This window comes from Aquila chrysaetos, chromosome 4 (genome assembly GCF_900496995.4).
Source record: "Aquila chrysaetos chrysaetos chromosome 4, bAquChr1.4, whole genome shotgun sequence".
Taxonomy (NCBI): Eukaryota; Metazoa; Chordata; class Aves; order Accipitriformes; family Accipitridae; genus Aquila; species Aquila chrysaetos.
In genome coordinates, this window is record NC_044007.1 from 66,170,633 (window position 1) to 66,187,969 (window position 17,337).

At 46.3% G+C, this 17,337-nt stretch overlaps 2 protein-coding genes across 11 annotated transcripts in view; one reads left to right on the forward strand and one right to left on the reverse strand.

Moving 5' to 3' along the window:
- Positions 1-244: 244 nt before the first annotated feature.
- Positions 245-2,088, reverse strand: LOC115340315 (translation initiation factor IF-2-like). Its single transcript, XM_030011771.1, has 2 exons — positions 1,987-2,088; positions 245-1,955 (listed from the first exon to the last, which is right to left on the reverse strand). The coding sequence occupies exons 1-2, from the start codon at positions 2,061-2,063 to the stop codon at positions 1,421-1,423; spliced, it is 612 nt and encodes a 203-aa protein (XP_029867631.1). The 5' UTR covers positions 2,064-2,088; the 3' UTR covers positions 245-1,420.
- CARMIL1 (capping protein regulator and myosin 1 linker 1) overlaps positions 1,913-17,337 on the forward strand; it is a 196,272-nt gene continuing 180,847 nt past the window's right edge. For 4 of the 10 annotated variants that reach the window (XR_003923014.2, XM_030011763.2, XM_030011762.2 and 1 more), the window contains exons 1-2: positions 1,918-2,316; positions 6,378-6,475. Coding sequence is in view for 9 of the 10 variants with exons in the window: in XM_030011763.2 (XP_029867623.1) it covers positions 2,277-2,316; positions 6,378-6,475 (138 nt within the window). In the remaining variant the exon portion in view is untranslated. Of the gene's footprint in view, positions 2,317-6,377; positions 6,476-7,973; positions 8,010-17,337 lie in introns of those variants that run through there. The other 6 variants (XM_030011767.2, XM_041122836.1, XM_030011770.2 and 3 more) reach the window with 5 other exon arrangements.

Below are 17,337 nucleotides of genomic sequence, written 5' to 3' on the forward strand. Positions count from 1 at the left end.
TTTCCTGTCAAAAGATGCCCGTGTTTCTTGTGGAAGTAAGCTTGTGTGTATACAGCAAGCAAGAAACACAGTTTTCTGCTGAGCTGCGAGGAAAGATTGGCAGGAAGGCAAGGAAGAGGTCAGCAGGTATTCTGCATACCTCAGAAAAGGATGCAGATACAGTGAGGAAGAGGGAGCAGAAGACAGTCAATGGAAAAGGAATACAGTGCATTCTATATATATACACAGACATATCCAGGTAAGATTTGATTGACATTGCTATATATTAAAAGCACACAGCTTCTTTACTCTACTCTTTTACTAGTATATTCACTTTTTGTTTATTTTCTTTAAAGGACAACCTTATTTGTTACATGTAAACAGCAAACTGGAAAGAGAGCGAATTGTAGCCATTTCTGTAGTAACCCTGTCTGTATTTCTGTATTGGTAAAACCATCACTGACATTATTTAGAGAGCTGGTTGGTGCCATGGGGTATCATTATAAAATTGCTTGACGGGTCCCACCAATTTCAAACTGCTACTCATGTTTCTTCTGAAGACCAAGGTATGCAGTAGGCCCCGAGACACAGAGCGCAGCAGTATGGTACTGCACCAGCAAAACAACTCTTCTTGGATTTATGCTGTTGCTCTCACTGAACGCATTTCAGGTTTTTTAATTAGACAAAAATGACTTTGATCTCCCAGATCCGTCACTCACTTGTAGAGTACTTGAGATGTGAGGTTTATGCAGTAATCCACCCCTTTAGGATGGAGGGCGACCAATCACAGTCCTGCTGCAGTGAAAATGATCCTTTCATTGAAACTAGGCATCGCTACCAGAAGCAAGCCGAAGGATTTCCAGAGCTGCCGAGCCTCCTCCTTCGCTCTCCTCCAATAAGCCTCTTTCTGTCTTTATTTTTACAGGCGCAATTAGGCAGCTCACGTGCTGCGTTTCTATAATGTGGCTGTTACGCACGACAAAAATTCTCAGCAGTAAAGTGCAACAAGCAAAACGCTGCGATTTGTGGATTTTTCTTGGGTCCTGGGAAAGAAGGCACGTTCGGTGCCCTTCAACCTAGCACAAGCTCAGAGACGTGCCTCTCCTCGCACGAGGAGTTTGCTAAGCAATCTCCAGCGAGGGCGTTATCTCAGAACAGGTGCTGAAGCGGCTGCCTTCCCTATGGAGATAAGGTGGGGGAGTGAGGGAGAGGCAGATGAGTTCTGGATCGAAGGTTACCCTCTTCCAGGGCTTGAAGCGATCCAGCCTGGGCAATCCCTTTCCCAGGCGGCGAGGACTGACGTGACGATGACAACCACCCCCTTCGCACCACACACCTTTTCTAACGACACGAACCCAGAGGAGAGAGAATTCCCGCGGTGCAAAAGCCTGAAGGTGCATCTGCGAAGGGCAGCAGTGTCTGTCGAGGAGGGCCGGTGCTGCTACCAGAGACCTCGCCGGCGGCCGAGGCCTGCGGGGGCCGGGGCCGGGGCCGGGGCCGGGGCCGGGCCAGCCGCGCCGCTCGCGGCCGCCGGCAGATGGCCCCCGCCGCCGCCGCCCTCCCGGGCCCGCCGCAGCGCCGGGGGCTGATCGGGCGAAGGAGGGGCCGGCCTCCCCGCGCTCAATTTCCCAGCCCGCTGCCCTCCTCCTCCTCCTCCTCCCTCTCCGTCTCCGCGGCGGGGCGGGCGCGATGGCTTCCTGAGGGCGATGCTCCCGGCCGACGCCGCCACCTCCTCCTCCTCCTCTGCCGCCGGGTGCTCGGTGGGCGCGGGCGGGCGGGCGGCTCTCGCGAGGTGAGGAGGCCGGGCCGGGGTGAGGGCGCCGGCCCTCCCGGGGCGGGGGCAGCAGCAGCCGCCGCCGCCTCCTCGTCCTCCTCGTCCTCCTCCTCCCGCCCGCGCCTGAGCCGCCGGTGCCGGGCGGGGGGAGCCGGGCGGCGCGGAGGGGCCGGCCGTGTGAGGAGGGGGAAGGAGGGATCCGGCGCGGGGGCCGCCGTCAGCCCCGGCCCCCAGCGCCTGACGGCTGCCTGCGGGCCGTTCCTCCCCTGGAAATGCCGCTCCTGGCCGCGCCGGCTGCCGGGGGCGTCATGTAAGCGCGGAGGGAGCGGGCTCCGCCGGGCGGGGAGAAGCCCCCTTCCCTCCGTCCGCCCTCCCCGCCGCACACCCGCACCACAGAGAGGCGGCACGGCCGGCCCTCCTCCCCCGCCCCGCTGGTTGCATGCCCGCCTCGCCTGGCGGAGGGACGGCGCGCCGCTGAAGCAGCCCCGCCGCCGGGCACCCCCGGGCGCCGGGCAGCGCCACCATGGCCGAGGAGAGCTCCGACGTCCCCAAAGAGTTGATCGGTAAGGGACGGGGTACGGCAGCGGCGTTGGGGGGGGGGGGGGGGTGTCCCGGGGGAAGGTGTTGCGGGGGCGGGGGGCAAGTTTAGAGGCTGCCGGGCGCGACCCCGGGCTGCGGCGCTGCCTGTGGAGGGGGGAGCGGAGGGAACACCCGGAGGGGACCGCGGCGACGAGGGGCCGGGGGGGGGTGTCTGTGGAGCCGGGGGGAGCTCCGTGGGGGCCGGCTGGGGGAGCCGAGGGGGCTCGGCGGGGTGTCGGGGAGACTCTTGAGGGGGCGGTGACGCCGCGCCGCCGGCGCTTGGCCCCGCTGCTGCGGGCGGGGAACGGGCGGGCGGGGGCTGCGGGCCTGGGGCGGCGGGCGCGGGCAGGGGCTGTACCCGTCTCACCGTCCCCGGGCAGCCCGGGGCTCCTCCGCGGTCGTGTCCCCCCCGCCCCGGTCCCGGCCCCGGCCCCGCGGCGGGCGGTGACAGGCGGCCCCGGCCCGGCGCCCGCTGTGCCAGCCGTCCGGAGGGGTCTGCCGGCGGGCAGGGCCGGGGGGTGGGGGGGGATTTTTCGGGGGCCTGCGGGGGCTGGCGGACCCGCGGTGAAACTGCCCCGGGACACCCGCACCGCCGCCCGGCCGGGGCAGGTCCTCCGAGCGGCTCAGCCGTGACGGCGCGGGCTGAGGTCCCGAGCTGCGGCTCAGGTCGTTATTTATTATTTCCCCCCCCCGGGCTTTGCGTAGTTTAAGACTCATTTTCCTATGTACGTACGAGGGAGCGAGGGTATTTGTAATTAAAGTTTTATGGCCGCATGCAGGCAAGCCCCCGTGTTGCGTGGTATACGCTTAGGAAATCGTAGGTGATGGTAAGGACCCTGAAGATGCTGCCATCGGTATTGGGGAGCTGTCGATAAATGGATCATTAAGGCGGTGCGTTGGTAACCCGTGTCATTTGGGGGTAACAGGTCTGATGCTCTAGGCCTGGTCCTCAGCCACCTTGCTCAGGCCAGACTTCCTTTGGTTTTACTTGCAGTTTTGCCTGTTGAAGAGAGGTCTAAGGATCTCGCCGACATTAGAATAATTTAAAGTGTTGCCTTAACGACAGATGGAAATAGAAATTTGTCAGGCAACAAGGTACATGTTGCGTTAAATACAGAGCTTCAAACCTTACTTAGTTCATTTACACTGTTGCATTTCCTTCAATTTCGTCAGTCAGTGCTATCGGTGGTAACTGCTTTTAGCATTCATAAAATATTGGTAAAAATCTGGATGGATGGTTGCAGCTGTCACAGAATTTTCTTCTGTATAGACAAAATAGCTCTTTTGCAGTCCCTTTAGTGTGCAAACCATGTGGTTTGCTTTAGTCTATATCTTACTACTAAGAAGTGATCGGCTGGGAAGTGTGCTAGGAGTAGCAACGGTCAAAGCCATAAACTTTTTTCTTTTTTAAAATGGCCAGGCATGCTTGAGGTGCTCTAATACATGGTACTTCTTACTCACTGTGGATCTGCGCTGTACTCTGTGTCGTAGATGAGGTGTCGTGCATATTACGGGGAAGAACAAAGTGAGCATCTTCACACATCCCCTCCTCTGGTGGCTTTGGGCAATTTTAAGAATTACCCCCGAGTCTTGGTGCCCTGCACCCACCCAACTTGCCTTGTCAAGGGCTCTTCTGAGACGTGTGGATCTGTTTGTGTAGATTGGTTTGATTTCTGGCAGTGTTTTGGCGTTTGTTAAAATTTAACCTTTTAAATGGCTTTTTGTGGTAACCCTGTGTTTTGAGAATAGGATGAAAGGATGTGCCTTAATCCTTAGTGATTGGAGCGTGGAGATTAAACTGGGGGTAGGAGTGTTTGAGCTGTGGTTTTTGTTCTGTTACTCACTTCCTGTGTGACCTTTGTTGGGTCTCATAGGTCATAGTCTTCAAAAAACCCTCTCTTGCTGTTGGCTTACCTGGGTCCGCTCCACGAGGCGCGGGTGTCTGAAGTCGCCAGCATTAGAGGTGGATGAGCGCTTTAAAATATGAGCCTTAACATTACGTTTCCATCTCCGAGTCCGAAAAACTACTTCGCGAGTCCACTTGCTACCCAATGTGTAAGGAAGTGTCCTGAGTCACATGGGGAATATATGAAATCTGTATCTTACCTCTTTGAAGAAGCGTTTCTAAGCCCTTTCTGGAAGATGGAGCCTTGGAGGGAGCTGGCATCCCGACGCTCTGCGGAGGAGTCTTGGGTCCCAAGCCCTTTCTCTCCCTAAGTCTTGTTGAAGTAAGAGCGCTGGAGCTGAGGGCTTGCAGTCGCGCCCACTGCTGCCGTGTGGGACCCGTGGGACAGCAAAGGGAAGCGGGTCTCGCCACGCTGGCGCCTCGGGAGGAAATCCCTTGCTAGATGTGGGCACTCGGCGTTGCTTGTGGGAGAGGAGAAACCAAAAGGCAGAGGCTGTGGGTGGAGGTAAAGTAGCAGAGACAGCAGCAATACCTTTCCTTCTGCGAGGTGGTAGGACTTTATGAAAAAGACTGTGTGGTCAGCTTGCTTCTGGATTCCCAAGCAGGGATAGAAAGACCAGAATTAGGCATTACGGCATGGAGAGGAAGCCTTGGGAAGACAGTTCCGATCAGGAGGACGGGGCTGAACTTTCCCCCAGGCTTTGCTTACCTGACTTGCAGCCTGGCTCCTGACCAAGCGGTTGCCCGGGAAGCTGGCCGCGCTGGCCGTCTGCCACGGGGCTGCCGCGGCTTGGGGCAGGCTTCTCGCCGGGCAAGCCACTGCTACCGAGGATCTTTTGTTTCCTGATAGGAAAATTAAAATTCCTGGGGAAAACATGCCGATTCTGCAGAAAGAGCTCTTTCTGGTGGAGAGTTGCTCCGACCAGGCGCGTTTCTGACTCGCGCACCCTCCTGCCCTGCAGGCAGAACGCTGTGGCCTGGGCTAAACGTCCAGGCTTGATAAATGGTGTGTTGTTTGCACTAATGCATTCTGACTACCGGATGAAAATTGTGCAGAAAAGTGCTATACAGAGCACTATAATTAAAAGCTTTAGGAAGAGCCCCTTACCTTCAATTTTAGCCTTTAAACTTGAGTGTGCATGAGGGCAAAGTGTGTGTGTCTGGGGAGGGCGGAGACTTACCTTTTACAGATGCCAGTTGTAGTGCTGGAAATATGCTAATGTGTTTAAAAGATTTCTTTCTTGTTCCTTTTCTGTGGGGGCTAGGGAGTGAAACTTACGGAAGGTGCCAAATTGGCTCTTCTAGATAAACTCCTCTGTTATCTCCCAATTACATCAGTGTCAGTAGTTGTGTAAGCTTTCTGACAGTTCCCTGTGTATACGTTCCCTTCAGGCTAGGGTGCAAACGTTTAGGGGAAAGGCTGGTTCATTTGGTACTTGGCAGAGACCGTGTAGACATGTGTATGCACATACGTATTAAAACATGGCAATTAATGTAACTTTGTGTTGGCACTGTGAGGTGGCTACGTTGTCGTTGGGACTTGGACTGAGACCAGTGTTGCCTTCCATAGCATCCGCTGCATGGCTGTCAGGTGTTAGTATCTGGAAGTCTGCTTGGTTTGCTTTGCAACTTAAATGCGCAGGGTGCAAAATGTGCAAATGTTTGCTTTTCCATTATCTGACCCATACAGCCTCCTTGATATTGACGACAGCGGGCTAAAATTTTTGCAATGCAAGAAGCTAATTTGCTTCAGCAAGCTTTTCAGCTACAATTAATAGCAAGTGAGGAATTTGTTGTATTTTCCCAGAGTAGAGCTAAGCAGTGCTGGGGCTTGTCTTGGGAATGCTTTTGATGTGTAAGTAGTGCTGGAAAGAAATAGCAAATTATGTTTAGAATCCTGGTGTATGAAATTGATAATTTATGTCTACTATGATAGGATTATTGTGTAGATTACATACTTACAAAAGTTGTACTTGTGTTAGGTTGTGTTTAGTACTGGTGCATGTGCATGAGACTTACATGAGTGCAAGCGGTTGAACAGCACAGCTCTGAGTCTTCCTGAAAACTTGACAGTGGTGTCTGTTTCCTTCTCATGTTGACACTGAAGGTATTTAATTAAGGTATTTTCTTTTATTTCAGAAAGTGTCAGGGATGTTATTGGAAGGAAAATCAAAATTTCGGTCAAGAAGAAAGTAAAGCTGGAAACCAAGGGAGATAAAGTGGATAACAAAATATTGGTAAGTACGATAGAATGACTCTGATTACATACGTGAAGGAAGAGCCAGTATCTTTTGAGAAGGCATTCATTCTCCTCTGGAAGGATTCTTTGAACTTTGTGGGTGCCGTAAGATACACGTATCACTTGTTTTCCTACTTTCTTGCTAGCCTGCACAGCAAGTTGATGTGCAGGCGTGCACATGTACACACGTGTTTATCACTGCGTTATTCTTCAGACTTTACGGTATTGTGTTGCGGACTGATGCTAAACCAAGCTATTATCAGAACCTGTTCTAAAATAATTTGCTGCCTTTGCTGGTTAGGTTTCCAGTTTAAATCCGTAGGAATTTTGAGTGGACAAGAAATGCAAAATGAAGCATGTAGAATTACTTACCTTTTTTTGGATTCTTCTGAAGCTGTTATGCAGTGAAGAGTAACAGTAAAACTGTTGTGCTTTTTGAACTCAAATAACTATTTGTACTTCTTAGTATTCTCTGTTAAGTCATACATCTGCATTTTAAAAGAAATGCTTAATGTGTGGGATCCTCCATTGTCATTCCTAAAACTGTAGTGGAGGAAAGTGTCAAATTAATCTTACTTAAGTATGCTTTCCTGTTTTCTCAAGAATAGTTTTGCTGGCCTCTCTTGATAAGAAGGCGGCTGTGGTAATGAGCTGGCATGCTTGTGTACTATCTTGAATACTTGGATATTCGAAAAGAGATGGAACTGTATTTCTTTGTTCTTTTGATGCATCTCTATCAGGAGAACTAGAGTCACAAACACAAATAAGTACAGTGCTGCTGTAGTATTTTGCAAGATATTTGGTGCTTTGTGTCAGTAAAAATGCTGTTGCATTTTTGAAAGTTTCATTGCCAAAACTGTTGTAGAGATTTTGGGTACATTCCCCATGCAGATATTCTATTTTGTCTTTAAAAACCGCAACTTATTAATCAGTTCTGAATTATCTTCATAAAGTACATGTTGCTTATCCCTGGGCAGTAAGACTGTGTATAATGGTCTACTTTTCAGTGAGAGCAGCTGCTTAAGGAATTTGAAATATTTTCTGCATAATATCTACCCATGTTATATGTAGCTCCTGGGTTTACAGCTTCTGTTTCTGTACTGGAAATAGGTTGAGTATGTGAATGTTGATTGATCGTCTCTATTTATTTGAAAGCCATGTTTATAGGGAAGTCTGACAGTTTCACTGAAGCAGTAACACTTGATTGACTTTTTGACTTACAAAGAATCATTACTCTTATCAATAGTGAAATACATTGTGCAAATACTGAAATACTTTTCCAATTTGATGGGACCAAAAGTATGTCAAGCTTTGAATTGTCAGTGAAGTTTCTGAGGGATGTACTACTAGGCAGTAAAATGCCTAAATGTGATGACTCAGATGTTTTTCTCTCTTTAATCTCCTAAACTCTCAGGTGGGGGGCGTTAACCTTTTATGTCTGAAGAGGTACTGAAAGGGAGGGAACCTGTTTAAGGGGTTCACAAGGTATTCAGCGCTTCTTGTGTGTGTGCATGTTGTCTTCAGTGCACAGGGTAAGTCTTTCAAGGGGATGAATTGCTGAAGGGAGTGTTGTCTGGTAGAGCCATTTGTTCTTTGATGCAAAAATGCCGGGAACTTATATTGGAAAAAAAAAAAAAAGAGAATGTTTTCATGGTTAGAGAAATTCACTGTTGACTGCTGGTGTTGGATTTTGTGTTTTCTTCCGCCACAGAAAACTGCCCTGTGTGAAGCTGTACAAATCACCAATGGCAGTTTTTTACAATGTTTCTCTAACTGCATGTGTGTATCTTTACCTGAGGTCTTTTTGCAGAAGTGCTGAATGTTGTCTGCTCTGGCAGAGGCCAGTGGAGACTGTGGTTCCTTTTGAGGATGCAGAGTTCTCTGAAATGCAGAGTGCTCTGAAAAAAAAAAAAAAAAAATTACACCAGTGACACCTTAAGTTGGGTACCTCAAATTAGTGGAGACTTTCTAGCCTTACTGTGTCTACACAGTCTCACTTCTTACCTGTGAAGTAAAGGACATACACCCTCCTCTCCTCAAAAGAGTGATGCTGAAAATAAATAACCTTGCTTCAGAAATATGTAGGTGCTTAATACTAAATGCCACAGGAAAGCTGCCAACAAAATTAACAATCTTTGTATTCCAAGCTGGGACTTAACAGTATTCAGAAAATAATGCACATGGCCGCATTCTGACCAGGGCGGGTAAAACTGAATGCTGAATTGCTATGCCTTGGGTGAGCATGTCAAACTGAATGCTGAATGAAGTGTTGGCGGCAAAAGCAATTCAGTAATTAAAGACTATATCCTTAAGTGTATGCACCAGAGGCCTCAAATGTGATTGCGTGGGCAACCTTCGTGCCAGCCCTCCTCTACTCCTGAGAGTTTAGTTTTGAAATGTTAATCTGCTGAGCATGGTCTCTTGAGCTCACGTGTGGCAATGAATTGTTTTGTGATTTTGGTTTAAATTTTTAGTCGTTGGGTATTTACAGGCAAACTAGGTAGCATGCATTGGGTCCAGCACTTAGTAAGGAGAAAATACCAGTTGCTTTCAGTCTAGCTAACCCCAGAGCCATGGTGGAATGTGCTCAAGGTTTTAGAGAAGGTTGATCGTAGAGGTTGGCACTGAGCCCTGGCACCCACACCTGTGTGTTAATTAAATGATCTCTCATCCTTCCTTCCTAGGAAAATCCAGCAAAATCAGTACCACTTCGAGAAAGGGAGATTATTTAAAAATGACTGCACTTGGCAGGTAACTATAAAAACAGTTGACCTCTGGCCCTGTTGTTCACAGTGTATTCAAGGTGCAGAGTACTCGAATATGGATGTAACCATCGACTGAAGTCACTCTGCTATAGGAAATTCCTCTGATAATTAAGATGGAAATTGGAATCTGAGATGAAAGAAAAAACAGTGCAAAAACCCTGGTGTTGCTTGAAATAAGGTCCCGATGTTAAACTGGTGAAATTGGTGGATAAAGTCCATGATTGCCTTAAGGTGCTTTAGGATCTCAGCTTTGGGTGCCAAAGTTTTGCTCAGGCCGGGGCCCAGTGCCGGAGCTCCAGAGCAATATGGGGAGCCCTGGTCAAGGCTTCTCCCAGCTTTTTGGGTCACATACCTGTGCCATGTCGGGTGCAGGCAGCCAAACTCTGGCAGAGCCCTTGGGCAGGCAGCCCTAGCTGGCTCCACATGGCCTTCTGCCAGAGGCAGAGTGCTGCTGCAGGAGCAGACCCCACTTTGTTTGGCTTCAGCGTGGTTCTCGCAGCAATAGTCTTACTGCGTTAAAATAGATAAAGACATCACTGTTTTGTAATCGGTCGAGGATTGCTTTGGTTTTGTGGGTTTGTTTTGTTTAAACCTGGTTTCTTATGAGGACAAGGCTTAAGACATCATGCCGAGTGGCTGCTGTGTTCCTCCTCTAGCTGACAATTTCTGACCTTCTCTCAAGTTTCAGCCCAAGCTGATGGGTATGTCGAGGTCTCAGTTGTAATGATAATAGAGTCGGTTTTGGGGGGAGGGAGGAAAGGCAGTCAGAAAAAGAAGAGAAACTTTACACCTACTCCCTCCCCTGAGGGCCCTACCTTTTGGCACCATAAGGGATCAGGCAGAATGCCCTCACCATGAGAAAGATTTCAGTGTTTTGTCTTGTTTTTTTTAACTCAGAGGCCTCAGTGATTATCAGATTATCACCTGCGGACAAACCCCGGTAGGAGACAGGGCTTCTTAGTTTCCGTGTTTGTGGTGCTGCTTTTTTCCCCTCAAAATAGCCAAGGTATCTGTACAGCATTTTGCTGAATATTTCCCGTTGCTGTTTCTTCCTATCAGATTTATTGTAATTAGTAGCAATCATTGAGAAATTGAAATTGTAAGATAAAGGCAATATGTTAAATACATCTGACCAACTCCTTATACAATACTGATGTTTTCAGGAGCCGTTCATGACAGGCCAGATTTCAGGATTCTTCTTTTTGTTTTTTTACTACTAATAAAAGAGAATACTCCTAGTCTAGTTGCATTTGAGATTAGTTTTCCCTTCCAAAATAATATTATTTTAGACATTAAAGATGAGGAAATATTGCAAATGACTGTGTTCTCTATATGGCTGGTCTGGGTTTTTTTTGCTTTGTTGTTGTCTTTTTTTTTTTTTTTTTTTTTTTTTTTCTTGTGTGGTTTTCTTTAAATGTTTTCCTAACCTTAAGGCCATAGAATAGTGTCCTGTGATGTAGTGACCAACAGCACTTTATTAGGAAATCCCATTGAGGAATCTCTGTTACGCTGCTGCCCCAGCTCATTTATGTTCTCTTTGTTAAAGTATCACAATGCTGCTTTGGCAGGTGGCTCTCCTTAAAATGTACTGTATGCCCAACATGGATTCACTGGGAGTAGTTTGTAGGTGCTTGTCGCTTTCTTTGGGACATATGTTTCCATGGGCTTTTAAAACAAAATTTTCAGTTGACTCCTGTCAAATAGGTTTCTATTTGTTCTGTCTACATGGTCTGAGATTTCTGAGGTTCTGCTTCTAAAGACTCACTTACAAAGACTGAAATTCTATTTAAAGAAATCTATCTGTATTTACTTTTAAAGGAGCGATTATGGCCATCTTGTGCACTGTCCATGTGGCTTCTGAATACTGCTTCAACAACCTGGCTGACTGTACTGAAGCAGCTGAGAAAAGCTTCTATGAGCTGCTGTGCCTGTTCAGCTATAAGGGTGGCAGTCTCCGGGTGGAGGCAGTAATATTTTGCACTGCCAAAACTATTTTGGGATTGAAAGCTCTGGCGCTTGTTTTCCATTGCTCATCTTTTGTCTCGATCCATCCATGATATTCTGTTCAAATAGAGATGAATTTTTCTATCTGCCTAGGTGCAAATGTCTTGCCTTAAAAAATACACGCTTGTATTAAATCACTAAGAGCATGAAGCTCACAGGGTTGTCCAAGGTTAGTTTTACATAAAATGTGTGCAATCTCGCACATTATATCATGACAGCTGGCGTGTGATAATGATGTTATATATGGACATTCTTTTAAAATAACGGTGTTTCCTCTTCCCTGCCCAGAACATTGACTGTTATGACATATATCTTAAGTGTGTGTTTATGAAGATGAAAGGAAGTAGGTGTTGGTACATCCCTCATGTCAGGAAATCTAAATGGAGTAATCAAAAAAAAATTATATATGAAAATGTATTTTAATACATTTACAGGGCGCTTCTTAGAAAACAATTGAATTGTGGCCAATAAGATTGCTACAGAAAACTGAAATAATAAGAGTACAGCTGGAAAGAGAATTTATTAATCCAGTCATGCAGTTGTATATAGTCCCAAAACAGGAACTGTTTAAAAAAAAAAAATTTATGTGCAAGTTTTACTGAAATCTACGTTTACATTAAACACTGATCTCTATAAGGTTGCTTTTAACTGGTGGGAAGATTTACAAACTTTGCATTCTGGTGCTGTGATTGTGCATGCGAATGTTGAAATCCTCTTTGTTGAGATGTTTCCACTTCTAGGAGGGGAAACTGGCCATCCATGGAATTAACCAGGCTGAGAGGAATGCTTCCCTCTTCTTTGGGTTGGTGGGGTTGGGAATTAGGTTTTTTTCTTCAATTTCCTCTTCAAATTCCTACTTCCAGTTTTTCTTTTCCTCTTCCCCTTCCTTATTTCCCACACTCAAAGCATCAGTTGCAGACGGAACCTTGTCTTGTGTTTAAATTGGTGTTGACACACTTTTTAGCATAATAATAATAATACAAATAAACTCTGAGGCTCCTTTCCCTCAGGTTTGTCTGCATTAAGGGCAAGATCTAATCTGCTTGCTTAATTAAATTGGCCTTTGACCAAACTGAAACAGTCCTCTCTTTCCCTGGCTACCCAGGCAAAATGTAGATTTTCTACAGTCCTGGCACTTTTGTGTCCTTTTGAGTGCAGCTCTGCCCAGAGCTATATGTTTTCTTGACACTCGGTTGAAGCATAGAAGATTTCTTGCACGTTGAGAATATAGTGTATTCTTTGCATGCTTTGGGAGCATGGTATAACCATTACATCAGAAGAGCAGCTTGCTTGCTCTCCCTTTCTTTGCTTTTGGGCAACTGGTACACGTAGGGAAAGGTAAGAAAAGGTAACGAAAGGTAAGAAAAGGTAGCTCGTCTTTCCGTGCCCTGAAAGTACCTGCCTTTGTTCTGTTTCGTACTTTGCATGTGCACACCCACCTGCGGGCCCATATATCCTTATCTGTGTTCTGGAAGGAGGAAGTGTAAACATTACCTCACTCTTAGTGGCTTCTGGTTTTCTGTTCGCAGCTCTAACAGCTATCAGGAAAAAAGGAGTGATGGGAGGCAGGAGTCCACTATGGCTCTGAATTGTTCATGGGATCTTTCCTTCTGTCAGTTTTTCATAACCCAATTAAAAATCTTTTTTTTAAACTGTCACACTCTTCTTTTGCTGAATATATAATGTACCAAAGTGGTTTGCTAATGTACTTTTGTTTCTAGAGGGCCTGACTCCCTGCCACCATTATTTGTGAATGGAGGTTTCCTAAGCAAAGATTTGCATTGAAATCTGTGCATAAAAGTGGCAGAAGACTGACTAGTACATATAATTTCCCCAAAGTTGGAAATAAAAAATAGAAAATGAGCATTAGGGTCAACTTTGTGTCTCAGTCACTCTTCTCCACTGACGCCTTTTTTTTTTTCCGAGGAAGAGAAGGCTTGGAAGGGAACAGAATATGTGTTATTTGGTAGACAATATAAATGCAAAAACCTTGTCCATGTTTGTTTTTTTTCTTTTCTTTTTTTCTCTCACAGCTTGTTTTGTCTGCCTGAAGACACTTATTCTAAGAAAAGACTTCTCACATGGGGAATGTGGTTCACTTCACTGTAGGTGATGTGGAGGAGGACACAGTAAGCTTGAGAAAGGCTGCAAGGGCTGCTAATTGAAAAGTTCGTGCAGCGTACTGTGAAAAATGCTTCTTGTTGCTCAGAGCCCCTCTCCAACCATTGTTGTGGTGGAAAAATTGGTGAACGTCACTGATTTGTCTGATTCTTAAAATACTTAATTTGGATCACCTACGATTCTGCTTCATTTTTTTTCTCGTGGTGGTGGTAATTTAGTTCTGTGTAAAGTAATTACAGGCGCAGGATTTAAAATTATTCTTTAAATATAACTACCACTAACTGTGCTTCGTACTGCTACCAGAGTCCCCAAGCTGATTTCTGCCCTTGTTCCTGTCTAATCTCTCCCTGTTTCTGGAACACCCACTCTGTGGCAACTCACGAGTGATATCTTTTTGTTAATTATAGCTTCCCTAATTTGATCATTTAAGATGACAAACTATTATGATGAAAATTGAATTACAAGAGCCAGAGTCTGATAACCCAACACTCCTGAAACAGACCCAACCAAATTAATTGGCCTGCTGGGTGAGGGAAGAGCTACCCTGGCTTAGGGAGTCGGCATAGCAGAATAAGGTCCAAATAGCTGCGGGATGCGATTTTAACATTAGCAAACAGAAACAAGTTTCTGCTGGTTGGTACGAAGTTGGGAGAAGAAGTCGCATCGCTGGTGGTGAGCGTGGGAGAGGTGGTTGCCTGGCCCCATGGGGACCAGGACAGTGGCTTCTGGGAGAGCGATGGATAGGAGGTGGGGTTTTAGCAAAGGGGAAGGCTTCCCTGCCTCAGTCGAACAGTATTTGCTCATTGTTATATTACTGTCACTCTTCAGGGGGCTTCGCAAGTGAATCCTGGCAGCACTTGCCCCTCTGAACACATACAAATGAAAAGGGGCCATGTGTCCTGGTGAGGCTAATGCAAAGGTGTCTGCAGGATAGAAACTGGGCAGGTTATATTTCTGGATCTTCTTTGCAAAGTGACCTTTATAAAAAAAATAAAAAATAATTGTGGGCTGGGCTTGTGGATACTGGACGTTGTGCAGCTTATTCCCTTGGCTGTATCCCTGCGTGCAGTAGAAGGTCTGTGTGACAGGAGGATGGGCTTCAGAAAGTGTGTACGTGGAGATGGAATACAGAAGGGGAGAGGCTGGGTCTATTTTCCCCTTAGGATTTCTGTCCTGCATTGCTTTTTTAAGTGGTGTTTGTCTGTGCTTTTTAGATAGCTCGATAACTAGATTTAATTTTTTTCTCCCTTTCTGCAGTTAAAGTGGCAGTTAGCAGCGTGAGGTGGGCAGCGGTGTGGTTGGGATGTCGGGAAGCAGTCTAATAGCCGGGGCTTAGGAGGCTGAGGTCACTCGGAGCAAGCCATTTCCATTTCGTGCTCCTGAGTGCTTGAAAGATGCTTGCCGGAGGCATGTCTTTATGGAATAAGCACTTCAGGTACATGTCTCTCTTCTCTGAGCGCGTCCTCAGTTCTCCGATGGAACAGCAATCCTTCCCTTGTACCTAAAACTTTGACAAACCACTGCTTTTGTAGAGCTTCGTGAAATTTTGAGGATTTGAGCTAAGTTATGCATATCTACTTATTCTTGGGGCCTGGGAGGAAAACAAGAAGGTGACATAGCTGCTGCAGAGCAGTTTCTACTCAGATCTGATTAGGGGAAGTGAATGGCTGTTAACCCTGATCTGAATTGGGAGACAGGGCACTGCTGTGTTTGTTCAGGGTCGACCGTTGAATGAAAAGGCTTCTCCCTCTCTGCCTTCAAGGCCATTAGCAAGACCGAAACTATTCATACAAAACTATTGATAAAGGGGAAGCCTTTCAGAGTCTGATCTCTTAACAAACACTTGAGCCTGGTGCTTAAGAACGATACCTCTTACAGCCCTGCATCTGAGCTTCTACTCCAATTTAGAGCTTGAGGAGCCTTAGGTCAGGAGCAGTGAAGGTAGGTCAGTACAGATGCTTGGATTTTTAGTGCAGCAGGCTTTAGCTGATGATCTTCTCTTCTGGTGTTTACAATGTTTCCAGTAAATATCTGAAGAAATGCTAGCTTTGTTAGGTACTAATGCATTGGTGAGTGTAATTTCTGCCATCTTGGTAAGTTTATTCATATCTCAAATCTAAAATATGTATTTTATGTTGTTATTATTTTAAGAAGTGTAACATGAAAAATGGATTTTACATGTAACGAGCAGTTTTCTTGACTGTGGTACTGTTCACATCTGCACCTTGGAAGTCTCAGAAAAGCACAGTGTTTGGGCTTTGGGCTTTCTGTTCTCTCATCTCAAGAAGATGCTGAAATGCCTGCATTTTTTGTGAAGCATGTTGGTGTATGCTGTGTACAATTGTTGCATACCTGCATACACTATGGGTATCTTTATGCTCCCTTTCCTACCTTTCCATCTCCCTCTTTGCTGTCCTTCCAACTTCTCTGCTTCAGCAAGTCTCTGGAAACCTCCTTGCGTGTAGATTACTGTCAGGACTTGGGTTTGCTTTTTAGTCTACCCCTTCTTACACTAGTGTCCCCATTTTCCCAACAAATGTATGTTTTGTTTCAGTTGTAAACTGTTGCTGGTTTTTTGCCTGCACTGAATACTACTAAAAATGGTAAGATGTGCAGGTCTCAACTCTTAAAAGTTGCACATTCAAATTGGGAAGATTTTAGGTGGTTGCAGGATTAATGCCAACGCTGAAAACACATTGCCTTTTTGCCCTCTCATTATTAAACTGTGATCTTTGTCAGCTGGCAAAGATTTCTTAAACTTAGTAAATGCTTATTGTAAGCCTTGGAAATATATTTTTCCCTGTTAAATATTTTGAAAACATGTAGCAAAAAATACAAAACCTAAAGATGAGTTAGTTTCATGTGATATTTCCAGTGTAATGCTATCCTTTTAAAGTATTTCCGGTAACACCATTAGATGGATCTGCTGTTGTTTGTATGTGCGTGAAATTGTATGAAATTAAAATCCTGCAGGTTTTTGTATGGTATTAATTTATCACAATGTAGCCTTAATGCAATTTTAGTAGGTCTTTGTTCAGCCTGAGTGGTTAAGTCCGCCCCAAATACATTATTCTTCTATTTTATTTTTTCTATTTTTTCTGTTTTATTTTTCTATTTTTATCTCCATTGTTTATTTTAGAATATTCCTTATGTTGTTTTTGCTTTATGGAGGGTCTGTTTACTGTCACCATAAAGAAAATATTGCAGACAATTGTTTGAAATCAAGGCTGGCCGTAAAGGACGTATGCATAATTGAAGGCAACATTGGCAAGTCAGCTTCTCGGGCTCCCCTTTCACCTCTCTAACTGCTCCAGTTTTCCACACTGCTCTCTGGGACGTGATTCGTGATTCGTATGGTGCTGATGATGCCTCTCCTTTCAGCCAGGAGCAGCATTAACCTTGTGTGGAAGGGGTTAGTGAATTGTGCTTGACAGAGAGCACTAGGGACCTCCTTTCCTCTGCCTTCCCAGGTGCTGCCTGCTCGGGAGCCAGAGCTGCCGGGTGCTAACGCTCTCTGCCTCTGAGTAAATGCAGTGTAGTGTCGGGGTAGCTTAGATCCTAACGAGAGGAGGAATGCTATCATGCTTGTACCTTGAGATGTGCTGCAAGGAAAGCTTTGCTGCGGAGTAGCCTGTGTGTTGCGAGTTCACAGCGTGGCTGTTCCTTGTGTAACCTTGTTCAGGTGCCAGAGCCCCGGGGAGCTGGAAGAGCCTGGGCTGTGCTGGATGAGGAGGTGTTTCTGCTTGCACAATTCCTTCTGTAATGCTAGACCTCTCTCTTGCCGGATGCACAGATCTGCACGGCACTGCTCGACTTCAGAACATGTTGGGAGGAAGGGATTCAGTAGCTGTACTGCTTCTTTCAGTGCACCGAAGAATGAGAGTAAGGAGTTGTATCAGAGGGACTGCTTGCTCTCACCAGCCGTTTCACCATACGCATTCTGTGAGGGCCAGCCTCAGAAATATTTTCC

What these genes read in the sequence shown, in the direction of transcription:
- LOC115340315 (XM_030011771.1), bottom strand. Translation starts at nt 2,063, where the DNA reads ATGACGCCCCCGGCAGCCGGCGCGGCCAGGAGCGGCATTTCCAGGGGA. An exon ending in CGCAGGCAGCCGTCAGGCGC is followed by an intron (nt 1,956 to 1,986) that starts TGGGGGCCGGGG and finishes CGGCCCCCGCGC; the next exon opens with CGGATCCCTCCTTCCCCCTC.